The sequence below is a fragment of the Mobula birostris genome, chromosome 5 (assembly GCF_030028105.1).
Source record: "Mobula birostris isolate sMobBir1 chromosome 5, sMobBir1.hap1, whole genome shotgun sequence".
Lineage (NCBI taxonomy): Eukaryota > Metazoa > Chordata > Chondrichthyes > Myliobatiformes > Myliobatidae > Mobula > Mobula birostris.
The window spans coordinates 174,283,903-174,301,362 of NC_092374.1; the positions used below are offsets into that span (position 1 = coordinate 174,283,903).

Consider the following 17,460-nt stretch of genomic DNA (forward strand, 5'->3'; position numbering starts at 1 on the left):
TGGTGATGTAGGAGAAATGGGAGTGGTCTAGAGTGGGGGAGTGGGGCTGAGATTGGGGAGGGGGAATGACAGTGGTGATTTTGGAGAAATGGGAGTTGTCTAGAGTGGGGGAGTGGGGCTGAGATTGGGGAGGGGGAATGAGAGTGGTGATGTAGGAGAAATGGGAGTGGTCTAGAGTGGGGGAGTGGGGCTGAGATTGGGGAGGGGGAATGACAGTGGTGATGTAGGAGAAATGGGAGTGGTCTAGAGTGGGGGAGTGGGGCTGAGATTGGGGAGGGGGAATGAGAGTGGTGATGTAGGAGAAATGGGAGTGGTCTAGAGTGGGGGAGTGGGGCTGAGATTGGGGGAGGAATGACAGTGGTGATGTAGGAGAAATGGGAGTGGTCTAGGGTGGGGGAGTGGGGCTGAGATTGGGGGAGGAATGACAGTGGTGATTTTGGAGAAATGGGAGTGGTCTAGAGTGGGGGAGTGGGGCTGAGATTGGGGAGGGGGAATGACAGTGGTGATTTTGGAGAAATGGGAGTGGTCTAGAGTGGGGGAGTGGGGCTGAGATTGGGGAGGGGGAATGACAGTGGTGATGTAGGAGAAATGGGAGTGGTCTAGAGTGGGGGAGTGGGGCTGAGATTGGGGAGGGGGAATGACAGTGGTGATTTTGGAGAAATGGGAGTGGTCTAGAGTGGGGGAGTGGGGCTGAGATTGGGGAGGGGGAATGACAGTGGTGATGTAGGAGAAATGGGAGTGGTCTAGAGTGGGGGAGTGGGGCTGAGATTGGGGAGGGGGAATGACAGTGGTGATTTTGGAGAAATGGGAGTGGTCTAGAGTGGGGGAGTGGGGCTGAGATTGGGGAGGGGGAATGAGAGTGGTGATTTTGGAGAAATGGGAGTGGTCTAGAGTGGGGGAGTGGGGCTGAGATTGGGGAGGGGGAATGACAGTGGTGATTTTGGAGAAATGGGAGTGGTCTAGAGTGGGGGAGTGGGGCTGAGATTGGGGAGGGGGAATGACAGTGGTGATGTAGGAGAAATGGGAGTGGTCTAGAGTGGGGGAGTGGGGCTGAGATTGGGGAGGGGGAATGACAGTGGTGATTTTGGAGAAATGGGAGTGGTCTAGAGTGGGGGAGTGGGGCTGAGATTGGGGAGGGGGAATGACAGTGGTGATTTTGGAGAAATGGGAGTGGTCTAGAGTGGGGGAGTGGGGCTGAGATTGGGGAGGGGGAATGACAGTGGTGATTTTGGAGAAATGGGAGTGGTCTAGAGTGGGGGAGTGGGGCTGAGATTGGGGAGGGGGAATGACAGTGGTGATGTAGGAGAAATGGGAGTGGTCTAGAGTGGGGGAGTGGGGCTGAGATTGGGGAGGGGGAATGACAGTGGTGATGTAGGAGAAATGGGAGTGGTCTAGAGTGGGGGAGTGGGGCTGAGATTGGGGAGGGGGAATGACAGTGGTGATTTTGGAGAAATGGGAGTGGTCTAGAGTGGGGGAGTGGGGCTGAGATTGGGGAGGGGGAATGAGAGTGGTGATGTAGGAGAAATGGGAGTGGTCTAGAGTGGGGGAGTGGGGCTGAGATTGGGGAGGGGGAATGACAGTGGTGATTTTGGAGAAATGGGAGTGGTCTAGAGTGGGGGAGTGGGGCTGAGATTGGGGAGGGGGAATGACAGTGGTGATTTTGGAGAAATGGGAGTGGTCTAGAGTGGGGGAGTGGGGCTGAGATTGGGGAGGGGGAATGACAGTGGTGATTTTGGAGAAATGGGAGTTGTCTAGAGTGGGGGAGTGGGGCTGAGATTGGGGAGGGGGAATGAGAGTGGTGATGTAGGAGAAATGGGAGTGGTCTAGAGTGGGGGAGTGGGGCTGAGATTGGGGAGGGGGAATGACAGTGGTGATGTAGGAGAAATGGGAGTGGTCTAGAGTGGGGAGTGGGGCTGAGATTGGGGAGGGGGAATGAGAGTGGTGATGTAGGAGAAATGGGAGTGGTCTAGAGTGGGGGAGTGGGGCTGAGATTGGGGGAGGAATGACAGTGGTGATGTAGGAGAAATGGGAGTGGTCTAGGGTGGGGGAGTGGGGCTGAGATTGGGGAGGAATGACAGTGGTGATTTTGGAGAAATGGGAGTGGTCTAGAGTGGGGGAGTGGGGCTGAGATTGGGGAGGGGGAATGACAGTGGTGATTTTGGAGAAATGGGAGTGGTCTAGAGTGGGGGAGTGGGGCTGAGATTGGGGAGGGGGAATGACAGTGGTGATGTAGGAGAAATGGGAGTGGTCTAGAGTGGGGGAGTGGGGCTGAGATTGGGGAGGGGGAATGAGAGTGGTGATGTAGGAGAAATGGGAGTGGTCTAGAGTGGGGGAGTGGGGCTGAGATTGGGGAGGGGGAATGACAGTGGTGATGTAGGAGAAATGGGAGTGGTCTAGAGTGGGGGAGTGGGGCTGAGATTGGGGAGGGGGAATGACAGTGGTGATTTTGGAGAAATGGGAGTTGTCTAGAGTGGGGGAGTGGGGCTGAGATTGGGGAGGGGGAATGACAGTGGTGATGTAGGAGTGATGAGTATGTTGAACTGAGACATACTGGAAACGTAGTTGAGGTACAGCAGGGTGGATGGTGTACTGCGGGTGCCTCTGTGCTTTTCACTGGGAGCACGGTGCAGAGGAAGAACTTCAGTGGTGCAGAGGGATGTGGGGATGTGCTGGGGGCGTTGGGGAGGAAGGTGGAGACGGGGAGTGGAGGAGGATGAGAAGGAGAAATAATTGCAAATTTCATTTATTATTTAATTGCAAATGTCATTCCACTGTTTAAGAAGGGAGGAAGACAAGAGAGGAACTTATCAGCCAGTTAGCCTAACCTCAGTGGCTGGGAATGTTTATTAAGACAAGGTTTCAAAGTACTTGGCGACTACTGATAAAATAAGTCAAAGTCAGCATGGTTTCCGTGAAGGGAAATCTTGCCTGACAAATCTTTTAGAATTCTTTGAGTAAGTGACAAACAGGGTGGACAAAGGAGAGGCAGTGAATATCATTTACATGGATTTTCTGGAGGTGTTTGATAAGGTGCTTCACATGAGGCTGCTCAACAAGAAAAAATCCCATGTTGTTACAAGAAAGATACTGGCATGAATAGTGGAATGGCTGAAGACAGGAGGCAGTGAGTGGGAATAAAGGGGGCATTTTCTGGTTGGTTGCCCCTGACTAGTGGTGTTCCTTAGGGGTCAGTAATGAGCCCACTTTTCACACTGTCAATGATTTAGATAGTAGAATTGATGGCTTTGTGGCAAAGTTTGCAGATGATACGAAGCTAGGTAGAGGGATAGGTAGTGCTGAGGAAGCAATGTGATTGTAGCAGGACTTAGACAAGTTGGAAGAATGGGCAAAAAAGTGGCAGACGGAATACAGTGTTGGGAAATGCATGATAATGCCTTTGTGGTAAAAGGAACAATAGTGCGGACTTTTATCTAAATGGGGATAAACTTCGAATATCAGAGGTGCAAAGGGACTTGGGAGTCCTCGCACAAGACTCCCAGAAGATTAACTCACAGGTTGAGTCTGTAGTAAAGAAGGAAAATGCAATGTTGGTGTTTATTTCAAGGGGAATAGAATATAAAAACAAGGGGATAATGCTGAAGCTTTATAAGGTGCTAGTCAGGACACATTTGGAGTATTGTCAAGAGTTTTAGGCCTCTTACCTCAGAAAAGGTGTATTGTCATTGGAGAGAGTACAGAGGAGGCTCAGGAGGATGATTTCGGGATGGGGTTTACATATGGGGAGCATTTGGCAGCTTTTGGCCTGTAGTCACTGGAAATTAGAACCATGCATGGGGACCTCATTGAAACCTACCAAATGTTGAAAGGGCTGGATACGGTGGATGTGGGGAGGATGTTTCCTCTGGTAGGGGTATCCACAACTAGAGGGCACAGTCTCAAATTTGAGGGGCAACCCTTTAGAACAAAAGTAAGGAGGAATTTTTTTTAGCCAGAGAATGATGAATCTGCGGAACGCTCTGCTACAGATGGTGGTGGAGGCCAAATCTGTGGATACATTTAAGCGGAGATGATAGATTCCTGATTGGTTGGGGCATCAAGGAATATGGTGAGAAGGTAGATGTATGGGGTTGAATGGGATCCGAGATCAGCCATGGTGAAATGGTAGAGCGGACTTGATGGGCTGAATGGCCTAATTCTGTTCCGATGTCTTATGGTCTAAATAGAATTAATGTATAAAGATGCAAATTAGAACAGGGCTATACAGCTCAGGTATTGGACCTTGAAGTTGCAGGCTCTCTCTGGAGAGAAACTGTTCCCACCATCTCTGAGAGAAAGTGTTCTGAAACACTCTGTACCCCAGGAAAAGAATAACTTACCTCTTCCTCATAGTGACCCCTGACTATTCCATAGTGACACCTGTATCTCGGCAATCCCACATGAGGGAGCAAGGTGGTCACACTGGCTGTTACCCTGCTTGTGGAAGCTTTGCAGAATTTGGTGAGTTCTGAAAAAATTCAACCAACGTCTCCTGTGTCTCTGCAGCCCCTGTCCATTCGCACCTATAGGGTGCAGATCATTCAGTTCTGGTGGTTTTGTGTTCAGTTCTGCTAATTTTTCAGACTCCTTATCCCTTATGTTTCGGGATTTTACAGCTTTCTTCCCTAGCTCCTCTGTTAAAACTGTTAACATGGGGAGATTTGCAGGGATTTCCATGGAGGAGAGAAACGAAAAAACATTGATAGAACCCTCCAAGGTCCCTGCAGTAAGATGGTCTTCCAGAGGGAGATTTTGCCACAGAACAGGTCCTGTTGTTTAAGGACAGGAGAGTGACAGCCTCAGGCAGCTGACAAACCAATGGGAGATCCAGGCCAAAGTCTCTCAACTCAATCACTGAATTGGGAGATTGAGTGAGGTTTTCAGCGAGTCATCGATCAGAGACTAATATTCACATATGTGATCAAATTAACAGCAAATTGTGGAAATAATGAAAGTCAAAGAACAGGACAGAATATTTGATCGAAACAATGCATTTAATTTGGCATTCACAAATTCAGCAGTCAGCTACATCAGCCAGTGAAATTACAGTCATTAGAGTAACCATTGCGGGATCATCATCGGTACGTAATTCATGGATTACACAGGGATGGTTGTGTGTTAGAAGAGAGGTGTGGATGCTCGCCACAGGATATGGTCACGTTCTGAATACGTCAGATATCAGTGGGGGCTATGAGGAGGATGCAGAGAGACTTCAGGGTGAAGAAAACAGACTGGGAACAGTAACAGCATGGTGGTTGGAATATAATGTGGGAAATCACTTTGGGAGACAAAAACCCAAAAGAGCTTTTTTATTAACAGGTGGTAATTTGTCAGTGTTCACAGCGACCTTGTCACCTTATACAACGATCATGAAGACTGATGTGCAGGGACAGTCTGTGGGGATATTGTGGACAGTTTGGTTGCTCAGCATGAGAAGGGATGGGCCTGGAGTACGTGAATGCAGCAAAGGATTACAAAGCTGATATCTTGGATGGGGCGGGGGGTGTGTTGTGTGAGGAGACATGAGCACGTTGAACCTGTGTTTGGGAGGAGGAAAGTAGACAGAAGGTTACACTATCTTTACAGAGTGTAATGGTGAAGTTCATGGACCATCTTTTCTGAGGTTGGGCTCAGCACAACCCACAGGTCAGGCTGGATGGGCTGAGTGGTCGTCTCCCACTCCCAGGAAGCATATTTCTAGTTTTGTGCCTTCAGACGCTTTAACAAAGACATCATTCCAGTTCTCATCTATTGCTGGCCAATGCTTGTGTGTCTCCCTGTCTCACTTCATCTATTAGCTAAACTTATTCCCAGTGAGCTTTTCTTGTTTATTCAATAACATATCTGCCTGGGTGAAGCATTCTCAGCTGCAGAGCACAAAGGTATTGCAGAGGCAAAGCGTGCTGGGACAACCTACTACGCTAGTAGGAAGCCCTGGAAGCTGAGGGAACCTGTTTCACTCCACAGCATACCAGAGACCAGTTGCACCCACACTTGATCCCCTTTGTGGAGTTCAAGGATTTTGTTTCTCATGGACAGCTGGGAACTATTCTTGGGCAGGACACTGTGGATCAAATTAACTTCCTTGTCATTCTTCATGAGCTGAACGTCAGTTGTTGTCCCTCTGGTCGGGAGTGACGAGTAGCTGAAGAAATACAGACCACACCTCGGGGTGGTGAACTTCCCATCTGTGCTATTGTAGCCCTCTCCCTTGTTCACATTGACAATGTCGTAGATGATGGGATTTGTTGGTTTCACAATCTGCCCATTTCCTTGGAGCTGGGCATCAAAGACAACTTCAGCACCTGAAAGACAGCATGATGGAGATGACCTGAGGCTTTGCAATCCCAGAAGCAGCTACAACAAAACAAGGGACCATATCAGATGATCATATCAGCTTGTGACATCAGTGGTGGAGACAGCGACTCTCACGGTATTGGACAAGTAAGCTCTCTCTACCTCTATAATCCATGAGTTCTGTTGCAGGTGCATTTCTGTAAATGTTGAGGCCACATTTGGAGTGTTGTATGCATTCTGCCACTGTATTACAGAAAGGTGGATACTTTGGAGATGGAGAAGAAGAGGTTCAATTGGTTGTTGTCATGGAAACTAGAGGGATTGAATCACAATGCCATGGTCACAGAGAGGATGAGCACGACACCAGCGTTAGGATTAAACCTGAAACTATGCCGCCGTGAGGCACTGGCACTCTCGCTGCTGTGGCACTGTGCCATGCTTGGCAAATGTTGCTAATGTGCCTAACTCTTTCTGGCAACTTAGTGCAAATGCACAGCATTCTTGTGTGAAGAAGCTGCCTCTGATGTCCCTTATAAATGTCTCACCTCTGATCTTAAACTTACGCCCTTCCGTTCAGAACGCACGTTCTCCCTGGGAAAACAACTATGTAATTCCACCCTGTGCATACCCTTCCTGATGTCATCTACCTCTGTCAGGTCACCCCTCAATCTCGTACATTTCTAGCAATAAAGTCCTAGTCCCTGCAACCTCTCCTTCTAACTCAGGACCCACCCCCAATCCAGGCAGCATCCTGATAAAGCTTTTGTTGCACTCTTTGCAGTTTAGTTACGGATTTCCTGTAACAGGGTGACCTAAACCGTACACACCAGCGGCCTCACCAACAGCATCGTAACTGCCCAATGTCCTGCCTGATGAATGGCAGCTTACCGAATGCCTTCTTCATCACCAAATCTACTTGTGACGCTGCTTTCAGTGAACCTTGCATCTTCTCTCCTATGTCTCTCTGCTCTACAACACGTCCCAACGCCCTTCTGCTCACTGTATCAGTCCTACCCTGGCTTGATGCCCTAAAATGCAATACCTCTCATCTATCTGGATTTTCCAATCTTCAACCCACCTACCCATCCATCAAGATCCTCCTGTAATTTTTCATAATCTGTTTCAGAGTCTATGATATCACCAATTGTAGTATCATCTGCAGACTCACTCACCAAGCAACAAAAATCCAAGCAGTGTCCCCTGTGATACACCACTAGCCACAGGCCTCCACTCTGAGAAACATCACCCTCTGCTCTCTACCTCTGAGCTAATTATTAATCCAACCTGCTATCTCCTCCTGGATCCCATGTAATCTATCCTTCCCAACCAGCCTGTCATAAGAGATGATGTCAATAGCCCTGCTAAGGTCCATATTAGACAACATCCAGTGCCCTATTCTCATCAGTCATCTTGGTTATGTCTTCAAAACACAAGACATTTGTGAGACACGATTTCCTGCATACAAAACCGGGCCGACTACACATGATTAGACCTTGTATATCCAAACTCATTTGGATATCAAAACAAGATCCAGTCATTCAGAATCCCCTCCAGTAACTTATCCAACGCTGATGACAAGTTTTACAGGCCTGTAGTTTCTTGGCTTGTCTTTGCTGCTCTTCTTAAATAAAGTTACATTAGCCACCCTCCTGTCTTTGAGATCGTCACCTGTGGCTAAAGATGATACAAATATATCTCCACAAGGGAACTGCAAAGGAGTATTCTTCTCCATCTTCCCACAAGGTCCAAGATGTACATGGTCACGTCCTGGGGACTTATCCTTCTTAACCATCTGTAAGGCTGCCAATACCTCCTCCCTGGTTGGTTGTACAAGATCCTGGACAACGTCACTCATTTCTGACATTTATTTAGTATCGAGCATTTTCTGCACAGTAAAAGCTAATGGTAAATATTAAAAACCTTGCCCATCTCCTGTGGCTCCACATGTCGATGGCCACACTAATCTGTTGTGGGATCTAGCAGTTAGCCATTCTTACGTTTCTCTGACAATAATGAACTAATCACCAATCACCTTGTGAATCTCCTCTGCAACCTCCCCAGAGTTTAATGCAGCCAAATGCGAGGTGTTGCACTTCAATAGGACCAACCAGGGTAGGTCTCACATAGAGAACAGCAGGGACTGAGGATTGTGGTAGTAAAAACTGTTCTGGAAGTACAGGTCCATAATTCACTGAAGGTGGCGGCACAGGTAGAGAGGGTTGTAAAGAGAGTTTTTCATAAATCAAAGTATTGAGAACAGGAGATGGAATGTTATGTTGCAGTTGTCTAAGGCATTGGCGAGGCCTAATTTGGAGCATTGTGTGCAATTTTGGTCACTTACCTGCAGGAAAGATATAAATAAGGTTGAAAGAGTACAGAGAAAATTTACAAGGATATTGCAGTTCTGGAGGACCCAAGTTACAAGGAAAGATAGATTAGGTTAGGACTTTATTCCTTGGAATGTAGAAGACTGAGAGGAAATTTGATAGAGGAAAACAGAATTTTATGAGAGGTTCAGACAGGGTAAACGCAAGCAGAAGTTTTCTACTAATTGCGGGTGGGTCATGGGTTAAGGGTGGAAGGTGAAATGTTTAAGGAGAACACAATACTCCAAATTAGGCCTCGCCAATGTCTTAGATAACTTCAACATGACATCCCATTTCCTGTTTTCATCTTCACTCAGAGGATGGTAAAAGTGTGGAATGAGCTGCTCATGTGAGCTCAATTTCAATATTTGAGAAGTTTGGGTAGGTACACAGATAGTAGAGGTATTGAGGTTATGGTCCAGAGGCATTTTGATGGGACTAGGCAGTTTAAGTGGTTTGGCACAGATGAGATGGGCCGAAGGGTCTGTTCTGTGTTGTACTTTCTATGACTCTATGATACTTTGACTCAATCATATCTTTGCCGGGGGTGACCAGAACTACACTCAATAATCTGTGTAGGCTAACCACGGCTTTGTAAAGTTGCAACATAATGCCCCAAGTTTATACTCTATGCCCAATCTCTGAAGGTTGTGATGCTGAGGCTTTATAAGGCTCTGGTGAGGCCTCACCCTGAGTATTGCGAATAGTTCTGGGCTCCTCATCTTAGAAAAGATGTGCTGGCCTTGGAGAGAGTCCAGAGGATCACAAGGATGATTCCAGAAATGTAAGGGTTATCATATGAGGAACATGTGATGGCTCTGGGTCTGTATTCACTGGAATTCAGAAGGACAACGGGGGTATGAAACATAAAAACAGAGAAAACCTGCAGCACAATACAGGCCCTTCGGCCCACAAAGTTGTGCCAAACATGTCCCTACCTTGGAAATTACTAGGCTTACCCGTAGCCCTCTATTTTTCTAAGCTCCATGTTTCCCATAGTCTAGGACTAGATGGCACAGCTTCAGGATAGAGGGGCACCCTTTCAAAGCAGAGATGCGGAGAAATTTCTTTAGCGAAAGGGTGGTGAATTTGTGGAATTTGTTGCCTCAGGCAGCTGTGGAGGCCAGGTCGTGGGTGTATTTAAAGCAGAGGTTGATAGGTTGTTGATCGGACACCACAAAGGTTATGAGGAGAAGGCCGGGAACTGGGTAGTGGAGGAGTAAAAAACAAGATCAGCCATGATTGAATGGCGGAGCAGATTCGATGGGCCAAATGGCCTAATTCTGCTCCCATGTGTTATGGTCTTATTATGGTCTTATTTACTGCCCTACCCTCATCAACTTTCTCGGTCAAAAAGCTCAATTAAGTCTGTATAGCATGACTATCTATGCACAAAGCCATGCTGACTACACCTAATCAACTCCTGCCTTTCCAAATGTCTGTGTATCTTATCCCTCAGAATCTTCTCCATAGGTAAAGTATCTGGAGAATGGTCCCTAACAGGTGCATGTAAGAAATATCTTATCCCTCAGAATCCTCTCCATAACTTACTACCTCCTGCACAGATGTTAGACTTACTGGCCTATATTTCCCCGGTCTTTGGTTGTCACCCTTCTGAAATAAAATCATTACGTTCACTATCTTCTGGTCAGCTAGCACGTCACTGGTGATTAACTATTGTACAAATATCTCAGCCAGGGATCAGTTGTCAGGATTATTCTAACCTGCTTTATTTGAACTTTTCCTCACTGTGATGTAAGATCTTTAACCTGGAACATTAACTCTGTTCTCCCCATTACTGACACTGCAAACTGGCATTTTCTGCCTTTATTACAGTTAAACCTTATCGTGTAAGTCAACTTACTTGGCCCCAGACTGGACCCGGGTCTCAGTTTTTTCACGGCCTGCTGGATAAACTCCAAAACATTCTCTTGTCCAGATGCTTCGAAGACAGACGTCTAAAACAAAAACATGTTTATACAATTTACAAAAGCAGCATTTCTGATCTTCGTCCTGCTCAGGATGATGTGTCAGCTTCGGGAATCACTGTCAATTTTCAACTTGAGGATGTAGCAGAGTAAAGAACGTCAGAGAGAGAGGGCGTTCAAACCTCATTCACCCAATGTACACTGCCCCCCCCCCGGGGGTGGTGGTCTGGGGTAAAGGGTCTGAGCTTGGGGGCTCTGGGCTGTGATGTGCCTGGAGGGTCTGGGGGCATGAAGGGTCTGAGAGTGGGGGATCAGGGTGTGATGTGCTGAAGGTGAAGAACTGGATGACAGGTCTGGAGTGGGGGTCTGGAGGTGATGGGTCTTGGAGTGAAGGATCTGGGGATGAAGATTGTGGGGGTGAAGATTCTGGAGTGATGGGTCTGGCAGTGAAGAGTCTGGAGTGGGTGTCTGGATTTGTGGGATGTGGGGTGGAGTTCCAGGTGTGAAGGGTCTAGAGTGGGTGTCTAGGGGTTTCTGCGGTGGGGTTTCTCAGGGCGGGGTATGTGTGATGGGGTTTCTGGGATGGGGGTTGATGTTGTGGGGTCTGGAATCAGGATTTCTAGGGATGGGTGTCTAGGGGTTTCTGGGGTGGGGTTTCTCAGGGTGGGGTATGTGTGATGGGGTTTCTGGGATGGGGGTTGATGTTGTGGGGTCTGGAATCAGGATTTCTAGGGATGGGTGTCTGAGGGTGATTTGTCTGTGGTTGGGGGTCTAGGGTGACCATCACCTTGGTAACGCCCGGCTGCTGTGACTGTTCACACAGAGAGACTGAACCCTCCCCCACCCCCACCCCCTCCCCTCCCCTCCCTGTCTACACAGAACATTGAAAATGGACAGTACATGACAGGACAGTTCACCCGGCAGGCTCTGCCAATCTAATACATGGACATATCAAAACGCCTCGTGAACACCTCTCCTGTATCTGCCTCCACCACCATTCCCAGCACCCACACGCTCTGTGTGGGAAACCGGTCCCTTCCATCTCCTTTAAACCCCCCTCAGCTTAAATGCATGCCCTCTGGTGTGAGACATCTCAACCTTGTCTGGCTGTCTACTGTCTATTCCTCTCAGAAACCTCTTCTGCACCCTCTCCAAACGCTCCACATCGTTCCTGAAACAGAGCATCCAGAATTGAATGCAAAACTCCTGCTGCAATCGAACTGGAGTTTATAAAACTGCAGCGTAATCTTTTGGCTCTTCATCTCTGCCTCGACTAGTAAAGTCAAGCACGCTGTATTCCTTCACCACCCGAGGCAGGACCCTTCATAATCACCTTCCCTGTCAGCACAGACCACAGTATCCCTATCACACTGAAACCCAGGAGCTGTTCACTCCCTCACCCGCTCACATCACCTCCCAGCCCCAATCCTTCACCTCCCACTTCCTCAGCCAACTGCCAGGTGCACCCCGCATCCAGGATCGACTGAGGGAGGGGTTGGTGAAGGAGTAGAGGGAGAGGGAGGAGGCGAGAGACAGACAGAGACAAATACAGAGACAGAGGGAGAGAGGCAGAGAGAAGAGAGAGTGAGTGTGTGCGAGAGAGAGAGATGGAATAGAGTGGATGAGAGGGTCAGGGGTAAAGAGAGACTGGGCAACAGAGCTGTGTGTGAGCGTGTGTGTGTCAGAGACAGAGAGAGAGAGAGAGAGAGAGAGAGAGAGAGAGAGAGGGAGGGGGGGACAGGAAGCGAGGCTGAGACAGAAACCATGAGCTGGTAACTAAGGGATTGATGGTGATGGATTACAGAAAGCCCTGCGTCACAGTGGACATGGGTTGTCTGAGTGAACACAGAAACGTACCACATGGAAACAGGCCATTTGTTTCTACCGCTTCGTGCTGACCGGTGGCAACCTTTCAGCACTAATTGGTAGCCCAGCACATAGCCCATACCCTCTGTCTGGAACGACTGAAGACACAGGATGAAATGCCCGGCTGTCACCAAAGCCCGGTCAGGAGAATGGTTCAGGACACACTGGAAGAAGGACCAGAGAGCTTGTATACTGAAAGCATGTCCGGGGAATGGTGTTGAGTGGCTGAACGATAGCTGATCTGCTGAAATGGCTGCTTCCCTGTGCCGGATGTGAGACCCAGGTGATAATTCAGAGAGAGCACAGGGCTCCAGGAGAGGGGTGGGGGTGAGTGTACAGTGAGCAGGGATGGGCAACTGAGCTGGGCTTGGGGGAAGGTGTGGCAGGGGAGAGGGCAGAAACAGGTGCCTGGACGACACCAGAGGAAACAATGCTGCAACAGGGTGAGGTAGAGAGCTGAGGGGGGTGGGGGGGGTGGAGGGAGAGAACAGGTGAAGGCAGTCGCCCCAGCTGAGGGGGTGTGCTAGGCTAAAACTCTTTTTTCTGAACGTAATCCATGCCCTCCATTTGTGTATGTGTGTGTCTGTCTGGATTCATTTTAAATGTCACTCTCCTGTCTGCCTCCTCCTCCAACCCTGGCAGCACATTTCAGTCCTCCACCCCCGTCAGTGCCAAAACCTGCCCTGCACATCCCCCATAAACTCCCCCTTACCTTTAATGCATGCGTGCTCTCTAATATATGGCAATTCCACCCTTTGCTTCTCATTAGCTTAAAAACTTCTATTGGGTCTCCATTTAGCCTCCGACAATCTCAAAAACACTTGATTTCTGTTTGGAAATGCACCCGGTGACTGATCCTCTGCATCTCCCTGAGGTCGAGAACTCTGGAGAGTCACTCCCCTCTGGGGTGAAGAAAGTCCCTTCACCTCTCTCCCAGATGGACAGCACTTTATTTGGAGTGGAGACAGGATTCGGACAGGAAGGCAACATCCATCAATCAGGACCCCCACCACCCAGTCTCATTACTCCCATCGTGGAGGAGTACAGGAGCCTGAAGATGCACACTCAAAGTTTTCGAAACAGTTCTTCCCTTCTGCCATCGGATTTCTGAATGGCCCATAAACCCATGACACTACCTCACTAATCTGCTCTCTTTTTCCACTATTTATTTACGTTTAACATATCCCTAGTTGTAACTTATAGTAATGTTTTCTGTCTTGCACAGTCCTGCTGCCACAAAACAATAAATTTCATGGCATATGTTGGTGATAATAAAAACTGGATTCTGATTATGATGTCGCATTGGGTTAAGAATTATTCCCCACGTCTTCTGTGTCTAAACCCCGAAGGTTCTTCTACACCTGAGAACTATTTGTTTAATTGCTCCTCACAAAACCAACCTTCGACCCCAGGAATCGAACTGGTGAACTTTCCCTGTATCCCCCCAAACATGTTCCTTAATAAAAGAGAGCAGAAAGGTGTGGTGCACAGTGCTTTACAGTATCAGAGACCTGGGTTCAGGTCCTGCTGCTGTCTGTGAGGAGTTTCTGCATTCTCTCTGTGACCACACGGGTTTCCTCCGGGAGCCCCAGTTTCCTCCCAGAATCCAAGGCTGTACTGGTTGGTAGGTTAACTGGTCATTGTAAATTGTCCCATGATCAGGCTCCGGTTAAATCAGGGACAGTTCAAAGGGCTAGAAAAGCTTACTACATCTCACAAACAAATCAATTATTTCCATGTAAGTCTCCCAAGGGCCCTAAGTAATTGAAGCAAAATGTCTCTCCTCTTGTTCTCAGATCCTCTGGCAGTGAAATGCTATTTGTCTTGCTAATTGCTCACTGGACACGTGTGTTTGGTGTCCAAAGCCTCCCAGTTTCCCATGAACATTATTGCTTAAAATGTTTCTTTTTCTATTTTCCCACTGTCGTGAATGGCTTTGTGTTTGTCCCACATCATAATCCAACCCCACACCATTACCCATTCAATTAAATGGTTGGAATCTCTTTATGTTCTCCACATGTGTGTCTGCATTCTTGCAGAGAGTGTGAATGAGAGTGAGAGACCAGAGAGCAGGAAGTCAATGAAACAGCAAGACTGCAGAGGAGTGATGTGTGAAAAATCGTTGTAGGGAGAGAGGCAGACAGTCAGAATGGGCTAATCAGCAGAGACCAAAATCTACCGAGAAACGCCAAGACTTTGAGAGAAATTGAGAAACAGAGGAAGGAGTCAGAGAGAAGAAATGGGAGACAAAATGGGAGAGGTGTAGATACAAAGGAAGGCTGGGAACAAGATGGAGAGAGGGATATTTGTTCTCACCTGGAAATCTTCTCCAAGACTTTCCGATGTCCATGTGTGAAGGAAGATTAAACACACCAGATATCTCTGTAAAATAAATCAACAGGATGTTCGATAGGCAGAAAGAACCAAATGATTAAAGCATCACTTTGGTGAGCTCAGCTCAGCTGTACCAGTTTTGTGGACGCCATGCTCTCTCTTGCCCTCAGTCGTGGTCTACCTTGCTGCCAAACTGCTGAAGGCCTTTATAAGCATCTGATCTCACCAGTCCTGCCCCCTCCTTCAGTTAAGCATATTTCTGCTATGATGAAAGCAGAACCACATCCTGGGCCACAGCAGTTGTGAACAGAGAAATGGAGTGAGATATTCAGCTGAATGTGTGATGCCACAGCAGCACCTCTCATTCAAAGTCCGTCAAACTGAAGAGCTGATTGTTGACTTGAGGAAGGGGAAGAAGAGTGAAAACAAATCATTCCTCTGGTGCCTTTATGATATCGATCACATCTGCCTGGTGTGGAGGGGCCTCTACACAAGATCAGAAACTTCTATAGAGGGTTGTAAACTCAACCAGCTCCATCATGAACACCAGCCTCCCCACCTTGCAGGAGATCTTCAAAGGGAGATGACTCAGAAAGGCGGCATCCACCACTAAGGACCCTCACCACCCAGAACATGCCTTCTACTCATTACAGCCACGAAGGAGGAGGTACAGGTGCCCAAAGGCACATACTCAATGTAATAGAAACAGCTTCTTCACCTCCGCCATCAGATTTCTGAATGGTCAGTGAACCATGAATACTAGCTCACAGTTTCAGTTCTCTTTCTGCAGTACACACACACACACACACACACACACACACACACACATACACACACACACACACACACACACACACACACACACACACACACACACACACACACACAATCCACTGGTCACTTTGTTAGGCACCCCCTGTAACTGAGTGTTTGCCTGTGGTTTGTCGCTGCCGATCTCCATCCACTTCATGGTTCAATGTGTTGTACATTCAGAGATGATCTCCTGTACACCACTGTTGTAACACATGCTTATTTGAGTGACTGTCACCCTCTTGTCATCTTGAACCTGTCTGCCCGTTCTCCTCTAACCTCTCATATTAGCAAGGCACTTTTGCCTGCAGAACAGCCTCTCACAGGATTCTTGTGTTTATTACACAATTCTTTGTAAACTCTAGAGACTGAAAATCTCAGGAGATCAGCAGTTTCTGAGATACTCAAACCACCCTGTCTGGCACCGACAAGTATTCCATGGTCAAAGCCACTTAGATCACATTTCATCCCCATTTTGATGTTCGGTCTGAGCAACAACTGAACGTGTTGACCATGAAAGTAAACCTGATGCTGATTCTGATGGTATTATCAAAGATCTCCAGCATATGGACCAAGCTGTCTTCTCACAGCTCCCATCAGCGGCTCATACACAAGCCTGAAGTCTCACAACCTTATGTTCATGAACAGCTGCTTCAAACATCCAACTATCTAGTTGCAGGCAATACATATTAGGAGGTGCTTTTAAGAGTGAAGATTATTGTAAATTACAGAGGAGTATTGGTTATAAACTGAAGTGGGCCAAGGAGCAGCAAATGAACTTCAATGTAAATAAGAGTGAAGTGATGCATTTTTAAAAAGTCAAACAAGCAGAAAACTGCTGAATGGTTCCTGTCGAAGATGTATTCACAATCTGACAATAATTTGCTGTGGCCTTGCACCTTATCATCTGCCTGCACTTCTCTCTCTCTGTACCTAGAACACTTTAATTTGCATTCCAAAACAGGAACTAGGGGACCTAGCCTCAAATTCAGGGGAATATAAAGTATTCACCTCTCTTGGACGTTTTCATGTTTTTTTTGTTTTACAACATTGAATCACAATGGATTTAATTTGGTTTTTTTGATCAACAATACAAGACTCATTCGTGTCAAAGTGAAAACAAATCTTTACAAAGTGATCTAAATAAATTGCAGATATAAAACACAAAATAATTGATTGCATAACTATTCACCCCCTTTAATGTGACACACCGGAGCATCATTGGTGCACCCAGTTGGTTTTAGAAGTCACATAACTAGTTAAATATTGATCTGTTTTTGGAGACGTGTGTAGTCAAGAGGCTTTAAGACTAAAAATACACCTGTATCTGGAAGCTCCAACTGCTGGTGAGTCAGTATCCTGGCAAAAACTACACCATGAAAACAAAAGAATACTCCAACCAGCTCCGCGAAAAGGTTATTGAAAAGCACAAGCCAAGAGATGGATACCAGAAAACTTCCAAGTCACTCTATACCCCTTGGAGTACAGCTAAGTCAATCATCAGGAAATGGAAAGAATATGGCACAGCTGTTGATCTGACTGGAGCAGACCATCCTCAAAAACTGAGTGACCGTGCTACAAGGGGACTAGTGAGGGAGGCCACCAAGAGACCTATAACAACTCTGGAGGAGTCACCAGCTTCATTGGCTGAGGCGGGAGAGACTGTGCATACATCAACTGTTGCCTGGGTGCTTCACCAGTCACAGCTTTATGGGAGAGTGGCAAAAAGAAAGCCATTGTTGAAAAAAACCCACATGAAATCTCGGCTAGAGTTTGCCAGAAGGCATGTGGGAGACTCTGACATCAGCTGGAAGAAGGTTCTGTGGTTTTATGAAACCAAGATTGAGCTTTTTGGCCATCAG

The 17,460-nt window shown here is 47.4% G+C and overlaps 1 protein-coding gene across 1 annotated transcript; it reads right to left on the minus strand.

Annotated features, from left to right (window-relative positions):
* Positions 1–4,972: 4,972 nt before the first annotated feature.
* LOC140198056 (complement C1q tumor necrosis factor-related protein 3-like) lies at positions 4,973–15,030 on the minus strand. The gene is made up of 4 exons (XM_072258916.1): positions 14,923–15,030; positions 14,771–14,836; positions 10,525–10,618; positions 4,973–6,302 (listed from the first exon to the last, which is right to left on the minus strand). The coding sequence occupies exons 1-4, from the start codon at positions 14,938–14,940 to the stop codon at positions 5,914–5,916; spliced, it is 567 nt and encodes a 188-aa protein (XP_072115017.1). The 5' UTR covers positions 14,941–15,030; the 3' UTR covers positions 4,973–5,913.
* Between the last annotated feature and the right edge of the window lie 2,430 nt (positions 15,031–17,460).